The sequence below is a fragment of the Hipposideros armiger genome, unplaced genomic scaffold (genome assembly GCF_001890085.2).
Source record: "Hipposideros armiger isolate ML-2016 unplaced genomic scaffold, ASM189008v1 scaffold_18, whole genome shotgun sequence".
NCBI classification, from domain to species: domain Eukaryota; kingdom Metazoa; phylum Chordata; class Mammalia; order Chiroptera; family Hipposideridae; genus Hipposideros; species Hipposideros armiger.
The window spans coordinates 3091585-3112985 of record NW_017731368.1 but is presented as its reverse complement, the minus strand read 5'-3'; the positions used below and the strand labels follow the sequence as shown (position 1 = coordinate 3112985).

General features: G+C 36.2%; 1 protein-coding gene across 3 annotated transcripts in view; it reads right to left on the bottom strand.

The window, feature by feature from the left end:
• Nucleotides 1-21401, bottom strand: part of SETD2 (SET domain containing 2, histone lysine methyltransferase) — a 119048-nt gene that overhangs the window by 51914 nt on the left and 45733 nt on the right. For all 3 annotated transcript variants that reach the window (XM_019632685.1, XM_019632704.1, XM_019632696.1), the window contains exons 4-11: nt 20709-20840; nt 18920-19048; nt 15984-16107; nt 13782-13859; nt 11921-12018; nt 9983-10109; nt 1749-1883; nt 505-624 (exon numbers count right to left, since the gene is read on the bottom strand). In XM_019632685.1, the coding sequence (XP_019488230.1) occupies nt 505-624; nt 1749-1883; nt 9983-10109; nt 11921-12018; nt 13782-13859; nt 15984-16107; nt 18920-19048; nt 20709-20840 (943 nt within the window). The remainder of the gene's footprint in view (nt 1-504; nt 625-1748; nt 1884-9982; nt 10110-11920; nt 12019-13781; nt 13860-15983; nt 16108-18919; nt 19049-20708; nt 20841-21401) is intronic.

Below are 21401 nucleotides of genomic sequence, written 5' to 3'. Positions count from 1 at the left end.
GATAAAAAAGAACTACATTTAAACCAAGTTAGAAAACATTGTTTATTTCATGGGAAGGTATAAATCACAACTCTACTAACAATGCTGCCAATGAACATTTACTTAGATCTTTTAAAACATTTATTTATGCTTTAAAATCTTCTTACTCATCATCCAGAGTTCAGTTGCTCATTAATTTTTTTAGAACCCCAGAATTTAAGTACCATAGCTAAAACTATGGTTTTAGCAACAAACTGGATCATTCACTTAACTAGGATATTATATCTTGCTCTCGCAGCTCCCAACTATGTAGTGCCAACCTTAAAAAAACATTATAAGGAAAACCACAGGGCAAACTCACTACTAGCAAGATGTATATAAAGGTTATAGTTACAGGAATAAGATTATTTAATACCAGTGGTAAATACAGTGCTAAATTCATTATCTCTGATATTATCACACATCATCAACCTAAGCAATCAGTACAGCGGTTTTAAGAAACAAGCAAGTTGAGTGTGAACTGACCTCTTCCTGAAGTTTCTGGTTACTTTCCCGGCCTTCTCCGAGCTCTGCCATCCAGATCCACAACAAAGACAGCCCATGACGTTCCAGAAAGGATTTCAGGCAAGACTGTGAATGTGTGTTCTTCCATGGTGGAGGGGAAGCAGGATACAGGTATTTGGCGGGGGCGGGGTGGGGAGAAGAATACCAGGTAGAGCATTAAAGAGGTCCCACAGAGAGGACTAAACATTTCATTTACATTCCAAAAAACCCAGAAACTATTTTGATTAACTCAACTGAACTTTATAACTAATAAATGCTTTAAAGTAAGACATTATAATCTTTTTTTTAAGTTGCAGAAAAGGAGTTTATTAGAAGTAAAAATATATTTCAAAGAAGCAGAAGTGGGCCCCAGAGCAGTAGGGAATGGCTCAAGGGCCATTATTAGAAAAGAGTTTGGAGCAGGCTGAGCAAAGGAAGCTCAAAAGGCCCAAGGGGGACCAGGGCAAGGGCCAGGGAGTCATTATTAGGAGAAAAAGTACACTCCAAAGAGTTTGGAGCTGGCCCCGAGCAGAGTCAAGGCTCAAAATGCTCAAAAGACCAATTATAATCTTTTTTGATACCTAAAATGTATCCAGTCAACCTGGACTTTACTAAAGTAGAAAATTATATAAATATTAATGTCATTTACAATGAAATTCAATTCTAAAGGACTAAGAAACAAATTACATTATTTTTACTGAAAAAGCTAAAACTATAAAAACTGGTCTTTGAATAATTTTCTTTTTTCTCTTCCTTTCAGATGCTTGTTCAAAAGCCTTGTTTTTCCTCTTATATTTAAAAAAAGTCATCCATTTTTTTATTATCCAACTTCTTGTGGCACACTTAATAAACTGGAGTAAATGAGACTTCTGTTAAAATTTCTTCCTTTGAGATCCTGTGGTAAAAATGGTTTTGGCATGCTACCAATTGGCAGGTGGGGGGAATTATCAAGTGTTATGAATTGTTACACCAAAAAAACCCCTCCATGTTTTTTGACTAAAGAGAGAAAGCAAACAAGAGCTAATCGATTAAACGGTACTGAACTCTTCACCCATTTTTAAGAGTACAAGCTTTCAAAGTCATGAAGAACTCGCATATCCATTTTAAAAATAAGAGTAATTTTTCTTATCAGAATTAGTCCTTCTCCATTCATCATTCTAGACTGTACTTTAAATGTCCCACCTCAAATTCAGAAATAAAAAGTAAATTAATATCGAAGTGCTCACCTGTATGAGCTTGAGACAGGTAAGTTTCTGCTCCAATGTTTCAATTCTAACCATTAGCCGGGATAAGCTAAGCACCTGATTTTTATCAGAGAGACCCTCACCATTCTCCATCAGAGCTTCTAGCTCTCCATCCACCTACCACAGCAAAGAAAAATATCTGGTTATAAAACAAAAACAACAACAACAACAAACCCCCACTAATCTAAGAATCAAACAACCTGAAAAAATGCTCAATCTCACCAGTAGTAAGGAAAACGCGATTAAGACCACAATGAGAAACCATGTGACTACACTCACTAGATTGGGAAAAAAATTTAGAAGTCTAATATTATAATATCAAGGTTAGGGAAAGATGTGGATCAAAAGGAATTCTTATATACTATTGATGAAAGTATAAATTGGCACTGCACTGTACAACTGAAACTAATATAAAATAATACTGAACGTCAACTATAAATACACACATACACATACACATACACATACACATACACCGGAGGTGCCAAAAAAAATTTATACAAGTGGACACTTTGGTCAACATTGCTCAAGCAGTAGTTTGCCTTTGCTGTAATCAGAAGTATCTGGATGCTGATGGTAACCACTTTGAGCTCTTCTTGTAACTGTGTAAGTCAAAAGTGATTTGTATTCATCTTTTATTATTGGTATATATTATTACAATTTTAAACAGTTTTCCTTTCTTAAAATGTGTATACATATTTTTGGCACACTCTGTATGTACACACATATACACACACACACAGAGCAGAGGGAATATAGTCAATGGTATTATAATAGCTATTTATGATGTCAAAAGGGTAGTAGACTTAGGGGAGTTTTCACTTTGTGAGGGGTGTAAATGTTTAATCATTATGTTGTTTTGTACACCTGAAACTAATTTTAAAAAGTAAAGAAAAAAAGAAAATTGCAAAGGAGGAAAAAGAAAGTATAAATTGGTATGATCAATTTGAAAAGCATTTCTTTCAGTCATCAACATTTACCAAGCACTTATTATATGTCAAGTATAATTCTAGATTCTGAAGACATTGCAATGAAGCAAAACACACAAAATATGCCCTTATGGGAGACAATGAATAAATTACATTAGATGAAAAGTATATCAGAAAAAATAAGGCATTAGTTTGAAAAATAAAATATTTGCATTCCCTATGCCCAGCAATTGCACACTTAAGAATAAATCCTAGAGAAACTTCTGCACATTCAGGGAATCATAAGAATGCTCATTGAACAACCATTCATAATAGCAAAAAACTGCAAACAACCCAAATGTCTGTGACCTGGTTGGATAACCTGGCATGTTCACAAAATGGAATATAATACCACAGTGAAAGGAATCGAGTGCAGCCAAATGCAACACATCCATCAATCTTACAAACATAATGTATGTGAAAAAAGCAAGTTCCAGAAGATTACATGCTATCTGAATCTGTTTTTATGTATCTCAAAACCAATTTTTTTATATACACATCTGAGAAATCTATTTTAAAAAGGCAAGGGAGGTGAGACACAAAACTCAAAAGCTGTTATCCTCTTGTGGCTAAGCAGGGAAAAGGAAGCAGAGAAGTGCCCACAGGATTTATTATATAATTATGCTTTATAATTTACATATATTCTTTGGATGTTTCAAATATTACATTTAAATAATAGGCAACCAAAAAAAACAACCTACTAAAGGTTGTTTTCCAGCTGTGTTATAGCGGTTATTAAAGATATAAAGATGCCCTTATAGAACTTACTATTGTGAAGATAAAATTAACTCATATAAAAAAACGAACAATGAAGCACTAACTGTAAATGTTAAAAACCTAAAAGGCGTAAGAAGGCAGGGAGTGGTTAGACTGAGAATCACCAGAAGTGAATTCACAGATGAGGAATTAGAAATAGGTAAGATAAACAGGAGGAATAGTGCAAGCAAAGTAGATGGAAAAGCTTGAACCAAGGAAAATGGGAAATTATGACAGTGCATAGCTTAGGATGGTTGAAGTGGATAAGGTGTGGTGAAGAACTGAGAAAAACTGTATCAAAAGGAAGGTCGGTGTTAGATTAGAAAATCTCAGATGTAATATAAAAGAATCTGGATTTGATAAGCAAGAGAGCTCTATTACTGATTCCCAAACGGGAGTAATATGATCAAATCAAAATGGAATCTGAGAATAATTAGTGTGGCAGTAACAATGAAATCTAGACTTGATAGAGACTGAAGGAAAAGATATGAAGATCGCATTAAATCAACTTGACATGAAATGATCAAAGTCTAGAATGAGCTGATAATTAGAAAAAAGCAAATCTAAAAGGAAAGGGTTTTAAGAAAATTTTCTGTTACTTAACTGGCTATTTATAATCTCAATATAATTTCAGGCAAGGCACTAAACATTTCTATTTCATATTATACCCCAAAACTCACATTATGGTAAAGAACAAAAATTAATAAGAAAATATAAAATGCTGCCTGCAAGAAGTTGAAGATATGTAAACTCATTTTTTTCCTTCTAAAATGTCCATTTAAGGCTCATTCTTTTTCATTTCCAGTATCATTTCTTAAATTTGAATAGATTAAATACATGAACAGAAAAGCAAATTTAGTTAAATCTTTTATTCAAGACAATTTCCTTAAAGATATTTTTTCCTTGCTTATCCTAAATGTAAAATTTCCTGCCCCAAATTCTAGAGGATTAGAATGGAAAAGACAAAGGGCTTTAAAATTCTACTCTCCCCGCTAAATGCAAATAGCCAGAATCTTGCTTTTGACAGTTTTGAGAAACAAACATTTCACTGGGGTTATTTTCCTTTCATAATCAGGCATGTAATGATTCCATAACTCTGAAAACGTAACTGAGTTAATTCAATTCATTCAATAAACATTTATTGAATAGATATTACTATATATGAGGCACTCCTGGGATATAAAAAAGTAGCATTCTTTGCTTAAGGAAATAAACAGTAAAAATACAGAAACTGAAGTATAAAGAACAAAAATTTGCAAAAAAAATACGGAAGGTGAACAACCTTTGAACATTTCTACTATAATGGTAAGTTTAATGGTTCTCTTGATATACAATAAAACTTTGGATTGTGAGTAACTTGGTTTGCGAGTGTTCCACAAGACGAGCAAACATTTCTAATACATTTTAACATGGTAAACGAGCGAATGTCTTGCAATACGAGTAGTTTGTTTCCAGAACGAATTAAGCTTGCAAACCAAGGTATTACTGTATATAAAAGTTAACATGCCAGGGCCGGCCGAGTGGCGCGATGGTTAAGAACTGGCTTCGGACACCAGAGGACCCCGGTTCGGATCCCACATATGAGGGCCAGTGACACTGCCCTCTACAGCTAAGATGCTGAACAACAGCTCAACCTGGAGCTGGGCTGCCGGGAGTCGCCAGCGACGGAGGAGGCTGCAGCCCCTGTGGCAGTGGGTTGCCATGGGCTACCGTATGTAGCCAGCAGCCAGCGTGAGCGGCCAGCAGCCGCCGTGAGCGGCCGTCCAGAAGCCGGCGACTGATCTGCCTCGCCCGGGAAGAGCGCAATGATGGTGCCAACTTGGGCCAGTGAAGCAACGTCCTCCACAACTAGACTGAAGAGCAAAACGACAGCAACTTGTCTTTTCCACTTCCCCCAATTCCCCAGCACTGTTTCCATCCCCCCAATTCCCCAATAAAAATCTTTAAAAAAAAAAAAAGTTAACATGCCAATCCCGATGGTGATATGATACAGCATCTGTAATTTTGGATATAAGTTGACAATCAACTGTGGAATTAAAAACTTTTAGGGTCCCTGAGGTGGGGTGAGGAAGAGCTCAGAACGACTGAATTTGATTCCTTTCATTAATTTACATTTACTAAAAGTATTTTTCATTTAGGGTTCACCACCTTTCAAAAAGGATTTGAGGTAACTAAAAGTTAACATAGATGTTTAATAAGAATTAGGATGTATTTTAATAAATTATGGATAATTGAAAATTTATGTGTACATTTATGCATATTTCTATAGCACTTAAAAATTTATTCTGTTAAGTACTTAGTCTAAAACATTTATTCTTTTTTAATACTTTAGTATTTTGGGCTATGAACTCTTTAATGGGTCTAAGCACCATTTTTAATACTTTCTGATAAAATGTATACATATAGAAAAGTATACAAATAATTAATAAATAAATAGGTTTAATGAATAAACATGTGAGCAACAGTCATGCAACCAACATTCAGGTTTAAAAAAAAGGACATTGCCGGTATTCCCAAAGTACTCCACGTGCCTCTTCCTTGTTGTAACACCTCTTTTCTGCTCTAGAGATAACGTCTCCTAACTTCATAGAAAATAGCTCTCTGGTTTTAAAAAATAAATTTGCTACTTTTATATAAATCCCTAAATGTTATAATTTTTGTCTTTTATGGAAATGAAATCATACTGGACAAAATCTTATGCTGTGCTTTTTCATTCAAACTTGGATTTTAACAGGGATGGCTGAGTGGCTCAGCTGGTTAAGAGCTCACTTGGGACACGAGCTCTGAGCAGCAGGACCCGGGTTCAGATCCCACATTGAGGACCAGTGACGCTCGCCCTCTACAGCTAAGATGATGAACAACAGCTCGACCTGGAGCTGGGCTGCTGTGAGTCGCCCGCGACGACGTAGGCTGCAGCGGGGCTGCAGTGGGCTGCCGTGAGCTACGTGAGTGGCTGGCAGCCAGCGTGAGCGGCCAGCAGCTGGTGTGAGCTGCCGACCAATGACCAGCAACCGATTGCCTCACCTGGGAAGAGCACAATGATCACAATACCAACATGGGCCAGTGAAGCGACGTCCTCCACAACTAGACTGAAGAACAAAACAGCAATTTGTCTACCTGTCTGTTCCCCTCCCCCCAATTCCCCAATAAAACCTTAAAAAAAAAGCTTAGATTTTAACCGTCAGCTATGTTGCATCATTTTCATGACTAGTGCTTTTCTTTACACGATTTCATTATAATTTATCCATTCTAATGTTTATGGATATTTGAGCTGTTTCTGCTTTTTCTAATGTAAGCAATGCTGCTGTGACTCCTGATACATACGGTAACTAGTTTCTCTCTGGTTCTACACCCAGGAGCGCAATGGCTGGCTCATACTGCATATGTAGAGTCACCTTTAGTAAATATGTCCAAGTGTTTTCAAAAGTGGTCATTTCCATTTATATCCCCATCAGTAGCATATGAGATCTCCTGTTGTTCTGATGCATTATCAGACTTAATTTTTGTTAATCTGGTGATTATGTAAATGACATCTGATAGTTTTAATTTGTACTCCCCTAATTACTAATAAGGTTCAATACCTTTCCATATGTTTATTATTTGGATTAGTAAAGTATCGTGGAAGTTGTCTATTTTTCTTTTGTGCTGGCTGTTTTTTATTCTTATTGATTAGGATACTAATCATACACAATATTAGTATTTCTTTGTTGTATGTTGAAAGCAAATATTTCCTCCTTTTGTGGCTTTTCACTGTCTTTCTTGCGTTAATTAGTTATCATTAATTTGTTTCACAAACTCGAACAAAAGAGAAGTTTCAGATTATTTCCTGTATGTACTTTACAAACTACAAATAACATTAAGTATAGGGACTTACTATACTTCCATCAACTAAGTATTTAAGTACCTAGTTTGTGACATACCCAAAGAAGACAATCACCTGTCCTGGAGGAGCTTATAGTTTTATTAAGGAGTTAAGGTGTACAAAGATGCAATCATAATAACATAGTAACCTAGACATGCAGAAGGGAATTTCAGCAGGAGACAACCCAAATAAAACTCAATTAGAGTTATACTCTTCATTAGAGTCAAGGACAAATGACCCTTCTACGAACCTAGATTCATTCTGGTTCATTGCTCTATCTGGGCAAAGTTTCATCCAAAACATTCTTATTCCAGAATAACTTCACAACTGGAGCAACCGATGACTTTAGCCCACTAAATGACTGGATTCATATTACATGTAATTCAGTCTGTAATACCAAAGCCTATACTGACACTGACACACTATTACCAGAATAAAAACAAGCAAACAAAAAAACAGGAACACCTGCTCCTTGGTTCCTTGAGGTTTGTTCTTTAATCTTATCAGGAAAGTAGAAAGCCACTGGATATTGGTATGATGGAGGTATAACACTGCCCAGGAAAACATATTACAAGGACACTCCCCACCAATAATGTAGCTTTAAAAAATATGTTTATTCTGTAAGTTTTAAAACAGGAAATAGCCAAAGGGAAGATTTTAAGGAGATTTTAGCTTAGGTCAATATGTTTAGTGACTATTTTGTGGCTGTTCTGGTAAACTATCAATTATATGAAATAAAAGCAATCTTAATAGAGTTTACAGAAAAATTTCCTGTAATAGTCAAGTCAAGAAGGCTAATAATAGGCTTCACTTCCATGGATACACCTTGAAGAAACATGTGCGGAAGAGATATGTGCAAAGATACTAACTGTTGACATTAAGACCAAAAGCTAGAAACACAAGTGTCCATTAGTAGGAATATATGTAGGTGAACAGTTATATGATGAAAAACATTACAGCAGTTAAAATGTTTATATACACAAAACAACTCAATATATTTTAAAATGCAGAAACATTGGCTGTTATGACCACTTTTGTCTCAGAGTTGGGAAGGAATGATGAGATTGCTCTCTACAGTTTGACTGTAGTGCAACCTAATGATTAAGAGAAAAGACAATAAGATCTAGACTAGCTAATTTCCATCACCTACTGAGTGACCTTGTAACCTCTCTGTGCCTTTGTGTTCTCATCTCTAAAAGAGAAAATATGCTTGTACCTTATTTAAGGGTTTATTGTGAGAATTAAATGTGTTAATCTGTCAAGTGCTTAGAAGACTGCTTGGTACACAGTTACACTTCGTATGTTCTCTAAAAAGAAAGCTGAAGCAAACACAATATTCTCAAGAGCATTTAATCATCTTGGGTAGTAGAAACACAGGTGTTTGCTATACACCCTCCTTTCCTGGATTTTTTTAATTGCCCTTTTTGAGGTCCTTTTTTGGATTTTTTTTTTTTAGTATTATTTTTTTTAGCTGAGCCATCCTGTCACCTTTTGGCAGCTCAGCGGCAACTCAGCTCGGGCCAGGCATCAAACTGCTGTTGCTCAGAACTCAAACTCTTCAGCGAGCTCCTAACCAACTGAGCCACTTGGATGGCCCCCCTTTTTTGGATTTTTAAATGGCCCTTTTCAATGTTTTTTGCTATCTATGTCATATTAGAGAATTCAGATTCTCCATAATTAATTCCCTCCAATTAATTTGGGCTTACTGACATCAACTTTTAACCATTATGCTTTTATCTCCTCCCCCCATTATATCTTCTAGCTCCTCATCTAAACAGTAAGATTGATGTCATTTATAATTCTCAACAGTATTGGTTCCTGAAAAGCCCAGGAATGAGCTAACTGCAAAAGAATCACAGGAGGACACGCTAACGCCTGCAGCCCCCTAGCTCCTTCTCCTAGCCTTCTCCACTAAGATTCACAGGTCTAGGGACGGCCCCAAAAACGTGCATTTTCATTATGTACCCTGCCAGGTGGTTACAAGGCTGTGAAACAATATAATGAAAAAGGAATCCTCAGAAAAGGGGCGGGGAGGGTTTTACAAACAATGCAAAGTCCTTGTCCCACTTAAGAGTCCCTTTAGTAACAAGGTACCTCCGACCTTCAGTAGTAACTCAGGTGAGTTGGGGTAGAAAAAAGACTACCAACTATTGTTCTAATGTATTAAATGAAAAGATCATCTGTGACTACTCCTTTCTCATTCTTGTGTTGCCTGTTACCTCTCAAAACTCACTTTACACTCCAAAAAGGGTTTTCGGAGATTTTAAGAACACTTGGAAAGTTTAGAGTTCCAAACAAAAGACAAACCCAATATTAAAATATTAGGATATAGATCAGGCTTAAGTGAGTTAACAGATAAACAATTTATTTGTACTTAGGATTAGGAGCTTTACAGGCTCTAAAAAGCAATTAGCCCATGTGTTCTCAAGATGACTTCAATAGTTCTCAGTACCCAATTCTCTATGAACACAAAATAAAAATAGCAACCATCCATCTTTCTTTTCCATGATTATCTCTTCTGATCCTGAATTACTCTGGTTGCAGTTTTGACTTTTCAAACTTCAATCAGAAAAACTATCTCCCTTCTTAAAACGTATATGGTGAAAGCTGAAAGGAGGTAGAACACTTACTGAATCCTTCTTACGAGATCGTTCCTTCTTCATTTTCCCTCCTGCTGCTCTGATGCTGACTCTAGTCTCTCCTCCCAGGTAACCCCGGCAATTAGCTGACCCACAGAAACATTTCTGAGCTTCTTTTCTGTTCAAGGAACACAGGAAAGATGACAGTTATGTGAAAGTAAACCCACATAAAAATGTTGAGAATATAACAATTACAAGAGAGAAGTCAATCGAGTCTAAAGAAAAAATTATTGTGAGACTCCAACAAATCTAATATTATCTAATGCAAATGCCTGAAAATTACTCTTAAAAATATTCATTCTTTTCCCAATCTTCCTTTATTAGCTAGACATAAGTAGCCAAGATGTTAATGAGTAATTTCTCCATTTTATGAGTACCTAATAATGTATGAAAATAAGAGATCATATACATATGTGGGCTAGGAACAAAATTGTTTAAATAGTTCAATTGCTTAAATCTATTACTTACATGTAAATATTTAACTGGCACACAGGACAAACAAAATTTATTATTACAAACATATACAGATATAAAATGCATTACTAGTACAAGATACTTAAAAGGAAACACATGATTACTGAAAGTTATCATCACATGAGACACTAAAAATAAATATAGTAATAAATAAATGTAACCACGGAGTTAAGGAAAAGTGGTAGAGAAAACACAGGCCTAACTGTATAGTCCTGGGTAAAAGCTACCTCTGCCATTTATTTACTGTGTGACCAGAGAGCTTCCTGAGGAAAACATGAAGGGCTATTCCAAAAGTAAATTGATATGCTTAGTATATGACAGTAGCAACCAGAGGCACAAAAATAAATTAGTCAATAAATAGAGCAGGGAATCACAGATAGCACTTGATTTTCAGTTTCTCTTCCTTTAGAGGACAGTACAAACACAAGAGAAAAAAATACGGAGCCCTACACAGAACCTGGTCTGTACTCATCCCCCAAATACTTGGCCATTGCCTAGATCCATTATTTCATGAGCTGTTGCAAAATGGTGATACTGTTACTACTTCACTTATTAGTTGAAGTAACCTCTATAAAGAGCTTCCTCTCAGACTATTTGGTTAAACATGAAGTAGAATTCACTTGGAAAAGGCAAGATAAATGCTTAATTTTTTTTCCTTTTTTAATTTTTAAATTAGTTTTCAAAATCATGAATTGGTTCCCATCAATTATGATGAATGCAGTTTTATTTTTAAAGTACCATTAAAATGCATGGATTTTACATAATGTGTTTCAAACCATTGCAGTTATTATCCTGATTGATGCTTAAGTGTTAATAGGAACTCTCCTGCTTTTGGTGACAGCCTATTCAAGTTAACTTCTCAGTCCCTTTGATGTTACCCTCCTAATCTTTTCTATTTGGTTTTCTGATACAACAAGATAATCCAAGATCCTCTTGTTTAATTCCTATCTCAAACTTCAAATCAGACACTGCTCCAAGGAACCCTGTTCCTTTTAGTGGGTTTATAAAACCATCATATAGTTGCTATTCACCGCTATTGCATCAGTTATTGATTTTGGTAGACAAAACTAGGTAACAAATTATTTTTCAGAGTATCACATGATTTGGATGAGACAAGATTTATCATGAGTTGATATCTGAAAGATGAATGATGAATACACAGATTTATTATACTATTTACACACACTGTTGACATTTTTATAAGTTTTTAAATTACATTAAAAACATATAAGACAGCATGAAATTCAGAGGAAAATTATTTAGTTCATGTATAATATCATTTACTGGCCCAAAGTGTCATTCAGTAGGACAAACACACAAAATTGAAATAGTACACTATATAGGAGCTGGTAGTATATAACTTCTTAGCAGTTATCATCAAAGTTTTTTATCTCTACATCTTAACAGTCTATTTCCCCATAAGAAGCAGCAAAATATAGTAAAAACAATACTCACCCATATCTTTGGAACTGATAGTCAAATGTTAACTCTGAGCCGGAAGGAACCAGTTTGGTGGTAAAAAACCCAACCCTCAGCTGTCCATTCACAGTCCACTGAGATGTTTTTAAAACAAAAGAAATTAGTAACTGATTAATCTGTGTTTTTTTAAAGATCATCATTAGCAACCTTAATTACACATGTGCCTCTTTAGACAATTAAAGGCTTCTCCAAATACATAAATGGGGAATGTTTCTCTTTAAATAAACTAACATATTTAAGTGTTACTCTTATTTAATGAACTATCAGATTGAATATCATCTGTAACTTGTCTTTATACATTATGTTAAAAGTAACTATGCTCTAAGGCAGAAGTTCTCAACCTGTGGGTCATGACCCCTTTGGGGGTCGAACGACCCTTTCACAGGGGTCACCTAAGACCATCGGAAAACAAAAAGATACTTACATTACAATTCATAACAGTAGCAAAATTAGTTATAGAGTAGCAACGAAAATAATTTTATCGTTGGGGGTCACCACAACATAAGGAACTGTATTAAGGGGTCGCGGCATTAGGAAGGTTGAGAACCACTGTTCTAAGGTAAGATGGGGTATGGAACCAGGAGGAAATGATGCCAAAAGTTTAATTTCATGAAGCAGTGGTCATATGGCTGAGTATAGTGAAAAGGAAGGGAAACATCAAAACAGATGCATAAAACTCAGGAATTAAAATGGGGTAAATACACAGGAGTTAGACCTTGTCGTTCCAGAACATGTTAGATGTAAGTCCAGACCATCTGAACATGTTACTGATGAAAAAACACCCAAATTTAAGAAGATGAAGGGACACTGTCCAGTTGGAGTCTTACAGCTAGACATGTGGTCACCAGCTGTAGGCAAAACTAGAACCAGAACTTAGGTTTAATGATTGCAGACTGGTTTCTCCTATTCATTATACAGCTCAGTTCTTAGAAAGAGCCAAACCAAAGATCTTATTAGCACACAGATCAAAAGGCAAAAAATATCCAGGCGTCAAAAGCACTATTTCAATATGAAAGGAAATTACTGATATCTATTTTTCTAGGGAGTGAGTCCAAAGCTTTCTTAATCTAAGAAAGAAACAAAGCTCTAATGTGCACATTAAAAAAAAAAAAAAGAAAAAAAAAATATATACACTCTTAAAACATAAATGAGAGGGTACTCCAAATGTCCTATCACATTCGATAAATGGATTTATCAAGTGTCGACTACATGCCAGGCACAGGGACGTAAAGAAAATCAAGACCCAAAGCCTGGTCTTGCTCTTGCTGAGGAACAGTGTACCCACGTGCACACCACGAATAACCCCTCTCATCAATGCCATCCAGCCCCTTATTATGTTATTAAACGGTCAAATTTGGCACTGGATAGGAGGTGATAAAAATCTGAATGGCACACACTGGATTTCACCAAAATTAAAATTCCGTTTTGTATTTGGGCACCTTTGAAATAATATCTAAAATTTATGGCAAAGAGCGGTCACAATTAAATTCATTGGGAGTTTCCAGGATTAGATCCTAGACCTGAAAAATGACAGATGGCAAAATATGAACAAGGTCTTCAGATTAGCTAATAGTTAACAGTATTTCCTGGATTGGGTAATTGTGTTATGGTTATGTACGATGTGAATATTTGGGGAAACTAGGTGAAGGGTGGTATACAGGAACTCTGTACTATTTCCATGCTATTTATTTAAAAAATCTAAACTTATTTCAAAATCAAAATTTTAATAGAGTAGAAAAAATGATTAAAAACTAAAAGCCATGGATACCTTTGATATAGATCTAAAATACAGCAATCTTAAACAAATATTCCAAACTTTAAATCTACCTCAACTTACTTTTTGAGTCTCACAGTTTGGTTCACAGCTGTGATTCATGAAACGAGAGCAATTTCCTTTCTGAGTGGCATCTATTATCTAGGGGAAAAGATAATTTAAAAGTTAAAAATGAGACTTTAAAATATACTTACATTTGGCAAAGAAAAGGCATTAGGCAAATTAAAAATCCCATCCCAGACCTCCTTCCCCTTAGAGAACTCTCATACTTTATACATCAAAGTGATGACCGCTTCCTCTAGAAGATCTGCTAACTATAAACATTTTTACCCACATGGAAAATTACCTCTGACTCTATCTCTGTCTTTCTCATTTACTTTTAAATATTTCTTATATCCTACTACATTCCAATCTCACTTCATGTGTATATAACTTCATTTTAAAGTGCAAGCTATGCCAAAGCAGTAACTCTCAAACTTGAGTGTGTTATCAGAATCCCCTGGAGAGCTCGTTATAGCCCCTGCTGGGCCTACTCCCAGGGTTAGATTTTGCAGGTCCTGGGGTCCATCTCTATAATTTGCATTTCCAGACTGAAATGTAGAAACAGATATGAGACTCTAGTTAAATTCTATTAAGCCAGATATTAAAAGAGATTTGTAAAAATGTAAAACAATGGTGCTCCTCTTTTAAAAAATTATTTTTAAATAATTTTCATAAAAGCATGCTATTTGGGTCAATATATACTGGGCTTATTACTACTTTTAAATGGTTTAATAATAAATATTATTGGATTTATCAGCCTTAATTTATTTTTCTTTTTTTTTTTAAATTGGAGAATTGGGGGAGGGGAACAGTGTTGGGGAATTGGGGAAGGGGACCAGCCAAGTTGTTGTTCTTCAGTCTTAGTCGTGGAGGGAATCAGTTGCCATCTGGCTGCCCATTGGCAGCTTGTAGCCTCTAAGCTCAAGGTGCCATGTTATAATTTTAGTTGCAGGTGGGCATAGCCACCATCCCATGTGGGAGTCGAACCAGCAGCCTTGTTGTTAAAAGTGCACACTCTATCCACTGAGCCATCCGGGTGGCAGCTGAGTTCAAGGTGCCGAGTTCAGTCTTTAGTTGCAGGTGGGCATAGTGCACCACCAAACAGGCAGTCTTGTTTTCAGGAGCACGTGCTCTCTCCAGTTGAGCCATCCTGCCACCTGTTGGCAGCTCAGCTTGGGAACAGCGTCACTGGCCCATGTGGGAATCAAACCAGCAGCCATGTTGCTCAGAGCTTGTGCTCTTAAGCTAACTCTTAACCAACTGAGCCACTCGGCCGGCCCACAGCCTTAATTTTTATTTTTATTTTTCATTTTCCTTAAGACTTTATTGGGGAATTGGAGGAGGGGAACAGTGCTGGGGAATTGGGGAAGGGGACCAGCCGAGTTGTTGTTCTTCAGTCTTCACTGTGGAAGGCGCCAGTTGCCATCTGTCAGCCTTAATTTTTAACGATAAATATTGACAAACATAAACAATGCTCCACATAAACAAAAGCTCTATGGGCCATCAATAATTTTTTTTTTTAAGATTTTATTGGGGAATTGGGGAAGGGGAACAGCGCTGGAGAATCTGGGGAAGGGGAACAGACAAGTTGCTGTCCTTTTTGTTCTTCAGTCTAGTTATGGAGGACGTCGCCTCACTGGCCCATGTTGGTATTATCATTGCGCTCTTCCCGGGTTAGGCAGATCGGTCACCGGCCTCTGGACAGCTGCTCATGGTGGCTCTCGGCAGCTCACACCGGCTGCTGGCCACTCACGCTGGCTGCCGGCCACACATGGTAGCTTATGGCAGCCCACTGCAGCAGCGGCTGCAGCCTACGCTATCGCCAGCCACTCACGGCATCCCAGCTCCAAGTTGAGGTGTTGTTTACCATCTTAGCTGTAGAGGGCAGTGTCACTGGCCCTCATGTGGGATCCGAACCGGGGCCCTGCTGCACAGAGCTAGTGTCCCAAGCCAGCTCTTAACCAACACACCACTCAGATGGCCCGGCCATCGATAATTTTTAAGAGTTGTAACATGAAGCACGTATGTTTGCATTTACATATATTGTATATATGTAAGTACCTTCTTTTCCCATGTTTTGTAAACAAAATGAAAACCAACTATATACACTGTTCTGCCCCTCGTTTTTTGACATTTATTTTAGAGATCAGTCCATATCAATGACCCTTTCAAACTGAACAACTTCCAGATCTGTTGCAAAGCTAACACATTCATGCTGCTCACCTCATCATTCTTCAAGGCCATGAAATAGTAGTGGATGTTTTTGTTTCGTGCATACTCCTTTACCCGGGCTTTAAACTCTTTATGATCAAGTACCTCTCCACAATATTCCAGGACAAAGGTGTTGCTGGCAAAACAAAAAGAAAACAATAACACTTCCTGCCTAGGAGCACTTTCCTATATGGAAAACACACATATCCAAGCAAAACTAATGAACTTAAAGAAATATTGCAAAGTGGATAATTTTGGTATTACATAGACATAATTAAAATGTACTACCTAGCATCTAATGGAGATTAATTTTCTCCTTCCTAATACTTTCCAAAGAAGCTCTGATAATTTATACATAGTACCAAGATGCATATCCTTGCTCTAACTAGGTATTACAACAAACCTGCAAGTCTGGTTTACATTATCATGAAAGCAGCAATTCAGGGCTGAGAAACAGCTCTGGAGAAATCAGGAGGCACTGACAAATTAGAGTCTTTATGTTCTAGGAAAACAGAAGGCAGCTTAAACAAATATGGCAGTCTTTCTACTACCTTTATTCTCAAAGGTCTCTAGTGATGTTAAAGGTCAAATATGCCATTTTTCTGGCTGTATTCTCTGTGAGTTTTCTCTAGCATTTATCAATAATTACTATGAATCTCTCTCGTTGGCTTCCTTCAGTTACTATCCACCCTTGATTGTTATTTTCTTGATCATTTCCCTATTTTTTCTCTATTGAAGATATTAAATTCTCATGCTCTTCCCCTCCCTTTATTCTATAAAAGCTCATTCTCATCAATGACTTCAAGTCATGTATTAACCTCCATGTAGACAAACACTTTGCAATGCATTGATCCCAAGTTCTAACCTAAAATGGCCTGCCTGGAAGTTTTGTCTTATCCCTTCAAAATAAATATGCCCTAACTCTAACCAGAGATTTTTTAATGTAAAAAATTTTAATCATTTGTATTTGTTTGTAACAAATCAATATAATCAATGCACTTGTTAAAAAAGGAATTAACTAGCCAATTGAAAAAAATTAAACCCTCTTAGTTTAGAAAATAAAGCAGTTAAAAACAAATGAGAAAAGAACAATTATGTAAAAAAGCAAAACTCAAAAAATAGATTAGAGAAATTTATAATGGATATACATATATACATGCATTTGTGCAGCAGTCCACCACAAATGCATTTAGGTCTCAACAGTCAAAATCTATTATTCATAAATAATCCTGAAAAAGTCAAATTGCTCTCTTTATAAACAATGCTTAAATTTTCAGAAGTTAGAAAGAAAATGATCACAAAATTTGAGCTCCTATAATGTTGGACTCTTCACTTCTAGGATTAGTTCCCTCCCTTGAGAAGAAAAAAAATGACACATCACAGGATGCCATGTAGATTAAACGTGATGACTACAAAACACACCTTATACAGGATCTAGAACCTCATAAGTAAAAAATATGTCCATTTCCTCCCTTAGGAAAACTAAATTCTCCTTCCTGATCTTGCTCATTTAAAGCTCACTGAAGCCCTAGGACGTGGGTATTATGCCCATTTGACAGAAAAGATGGAAGTTAGAGAAGTCAGGGGATCTGCACAAGGTCACAAAGCTCAATGTATAGTTTGGGATTCAAACCGCATGTGACTGACTGCTTGCCACATTATATTATAAAGACACTTTTTTTCTATTACACCAAAATATTCAATTCTGATGATACTGCTGTCAAATCACCTCTTCATTTAGAAAAAGTTCTTAAATATCAGACCAACCACTAAGTCACTAAGAGTAGAGACGTCACACAGCAGGAAGTCTGAAGGATATGCCAGTGCCCTTGGATCTAACAGTTTGGGCTGGACAAAGCAGCTGAGAAGAGTCCTCAGTAACTCAGGAAATGTAGGAGTCCTAGATCCTTCAGCTGCCTAACCCACAAAAAACGCAATGAGGCCAATGTAAAAGCATATCATACAGTCCTTAAAACTGGCTAGATAAATTGAGATTCTTAGAAAAGCTAAAAACAACCAGGAAAAAAAGAAATGGCACCAAACTGCCTGGCATGCAGTGGGTGACTAAAGTCCCTGAAGGTAGAAGCAATATTTCTTATGATTCTTAGTTAATCTTTATCTAGTTTGAAATCGTTCCTGGTTTAATGAGGTCTCTTCACCGAACTCCTTACAGTCTGTTAAAGGCAACAGTGCCCACTATGGCAGGTAAAAGGGTGGAAAGGGTCAGAAACTGTCACTATCACTGCAAAGCTAGATGGCTATAGCTATGGAAGGTAATGTCTGCAACTCCCTTTAAAATTCATCAAAAAGATGGATAAAGAGGTGGGCAGATGAAGAACATATAATAAAGCAATCATAAACACATGTAACCTGTATTTTAAGGTAATTTTAAGTTAAACAGTAACTTTAAAAGAAAAAGGCACCCAACTTTCATAAGAATACTTTAATATATGATATATGAGAAAATTGTGTTTGTGAATATGGCAGAAAATAAGGTGAATCTTTTATTGCATTACATATAAAAAAGTTACATGAGTTAGGTGGAGGGCAACATTTATTCATTCAAAAAATGTTTACTCAGTGTCTACCAAGTATGTATTAATTGTTTACCTCAATATCCTCAGATACTCTCTTCCACTCTGATTCCAACTTAATTTTTTATATACTAATAGATCCTGTTCCAACTCCTTTTTATAGTTTCATAGGGACTTTGAGGGTCTACAGCAAATACTCAGTAACAAAATGCTCTTCTTATATAGACAAAAAGCTTTTTTTTGATTTGCTAAAAGTGGAATTTTTTTTTATTTTACCAACTAGCTACCCAGTGGTCATTCTGTACAATACTCATTATTAAACTTCAGTGTATAAACAAATTATTTTCCTACAAAGTATCTAATCAACTTCAGTAACACAAAAATGAAGTGAAAGGTGACTAAAACATAACTTACGAAGGAAGGTCTTTGGCAGCTCTCAAGCCCCAGCCTTTCTTTTCTGTGAGTATGACCTCCACATCTGCATGCTGTTTTCTCTGAAACCGTCTATTGGAACAATAATCCCCATTTGGACACCGAGAAGAACTGACATGAGAAATGGAGAAAATTAATTCTTCAAAGCAGCAAAAGAACAAAAAACATGTTTGCTAGAGTGTGCTATGTAACTACATAGTATAGAATACATCCACATCTTTATGGCATAATCAGTATATGTGTGGTAAACCTCCTTGTGAGCCTTCCTCAATAATTCTTTCCATCATGAAGAGATTCCTTAAAAAATGGGGGATTCGCTTCAGAGTGAGATAGTGAAGAAAAGCTTTCAGGAGGGAGCAGGATTAAAGCAGAATTTCTAATGACACATAGGGTATGGTAGATAAGGAAAACAAAGAGATACCACAGCAAGTGCCTGCCTGTTTGCAAAAACAGGAAACAAGGCCTACTTGAGGAAACGGGAATAAAACTGCTAAGGGTAACTGACAAGAAAGGTGGGTTGCTGGAAGACGGAAAGGCAGGTTGTTGACATACTATATTATCAAGGGCTCTGAATACCAGGCTAAATTTGAACCTAATTCTGAGAACTACTAAAAGTTTGAATGTGGGAATAACATTAAGAAAGAAATTCTGTACTTCATATCTGTTTAGCAAGGCTGGCAAGAAAAGCCAGAAGACTGCAAAGACTAGGGCAACAATGTCAAATTAGGATAACAGTGCTAACTCTTACGTGGACTGTCATTTCTACTTTTAGTTTAGGTACAGGAATATCAAAAATGCTTTCTGGTTTTTATTTTTTGAAGTATATGTTTTATTTTTATAACACTGTAACATGAGCAAAACCAAAATCTGAGCTTTGAAAGAAAATACTTCATTAACACTAAAAATAAGATACCTACACTATAAATCACCTTAATATTCTTTCCATGTTAAAAATAAGGATACAATTTTTAATTCGGATTGGTAAAAAAATTTATCACACATTTTTTAAATGTAAAGATGTTTACTGTTTATAAGAAAAATATGGAAGCAAATGTCTATAATAGAAGATTAATACTTAGGGGTTAACTATGAACAGAATATGTAATGCTGCCAAGGGATTTAGGCAAACCTGTATGTGTAGCTCTGAATGGATCTCCAAAACATATTTAACTATGTGTGTGTGTGTGTGTGTGTGTGTGTGTGTCTGTGTGTGTGTGCGCGCGCGCGTGCGTGGGAGAGGGTGCGAAAGGGGAATGAGAGAGAACAACGTCTAAAAAGTACATATAGTAAGATTTCATTTCTATACATAAAAAGAGGAAATATTTACCTATGTTGGTATAAGCATAAAAACTATCTGGAAAGACTAAAAATAGAGGGATTGAGGTTTGGGAAAGGTAGGCATTTTATGCATTTTTGAAATGTTAGGGTTTTATCTGTTACAGCAAAAGCTTAAAAAGTACCTACACTTACCTCCCAGGACACAAACATTATAAGAAATAAAAGTAGATTGGATAAAAATCACTATTACTGTGTTAGCATTTTAGGGCTACTTTACAGAGCATTTACAATGTGGACTATAATCTAATGCACAATGCAAGGGAAATTTATCTCCTTATAAACACTATTATACATCAGAGATTTTACAGCTTATAAATACTCAATCATAGGTAGAAGGAAAAAGGTTAAATTTTACTCTTCATTAATTCTTTTTAATATTTTGAGAGATTTAATAAAATGGTCGAACAAAAGCAAAGCATTCTCATTCACTTACCATTCAATCATGAGGAGACGATTAAGACAATCTTCCCCACATGCTATTTCACCTTGAGCTCTTTCATCTTTAGAAAGAGGTGTACACTCACACTGCATTCGCTTAATATCCCGATGGGATTTATTCTTCTTTCTATTGGGTAAAATTTTATAAAAACTGGTTAAATAAATCTCCTGACAATGATACAACATATACAATCAAATATGTGCTAAATCTCATTAGTTTCACATTTAATGATTATGGTTAAGTTGTTCGTTCAAAACAAAAAAATCATCTAATCACTAAACATTAATAATTGTGTTGTAAAAAAGATGACAGAGGCAACCTTAGCCCTGGCAAATGAAGAATGGGGTAAATTCAAGTCTATCATTGTGTATTCAGCCCTTATTTCCTAGTACAGGTCAGATAAGCCTTGAATTCTGAGCAATTTCAAGTAATAATAGTCATATCTGGCGCAGGAGAAAAATAGGAAAACTCCTGAGTATCAAATAGTGACACAGCTGATTTAACTAAACTTTAAGACTCAGTCCTGAGTGGCGCGGTGGTTAAGAACTGGCTTGGGATGCCAGAGGGCCCCGGTTCGGATCCCACATATGAGGGCCAGTGACACTGCCCTCAACAGCTAAGATGCTGAACAACAGCTCAACCTGGAGCTGGGCTGCCATGAGTCGCCAGCGATGGCGTAGGCTGCAG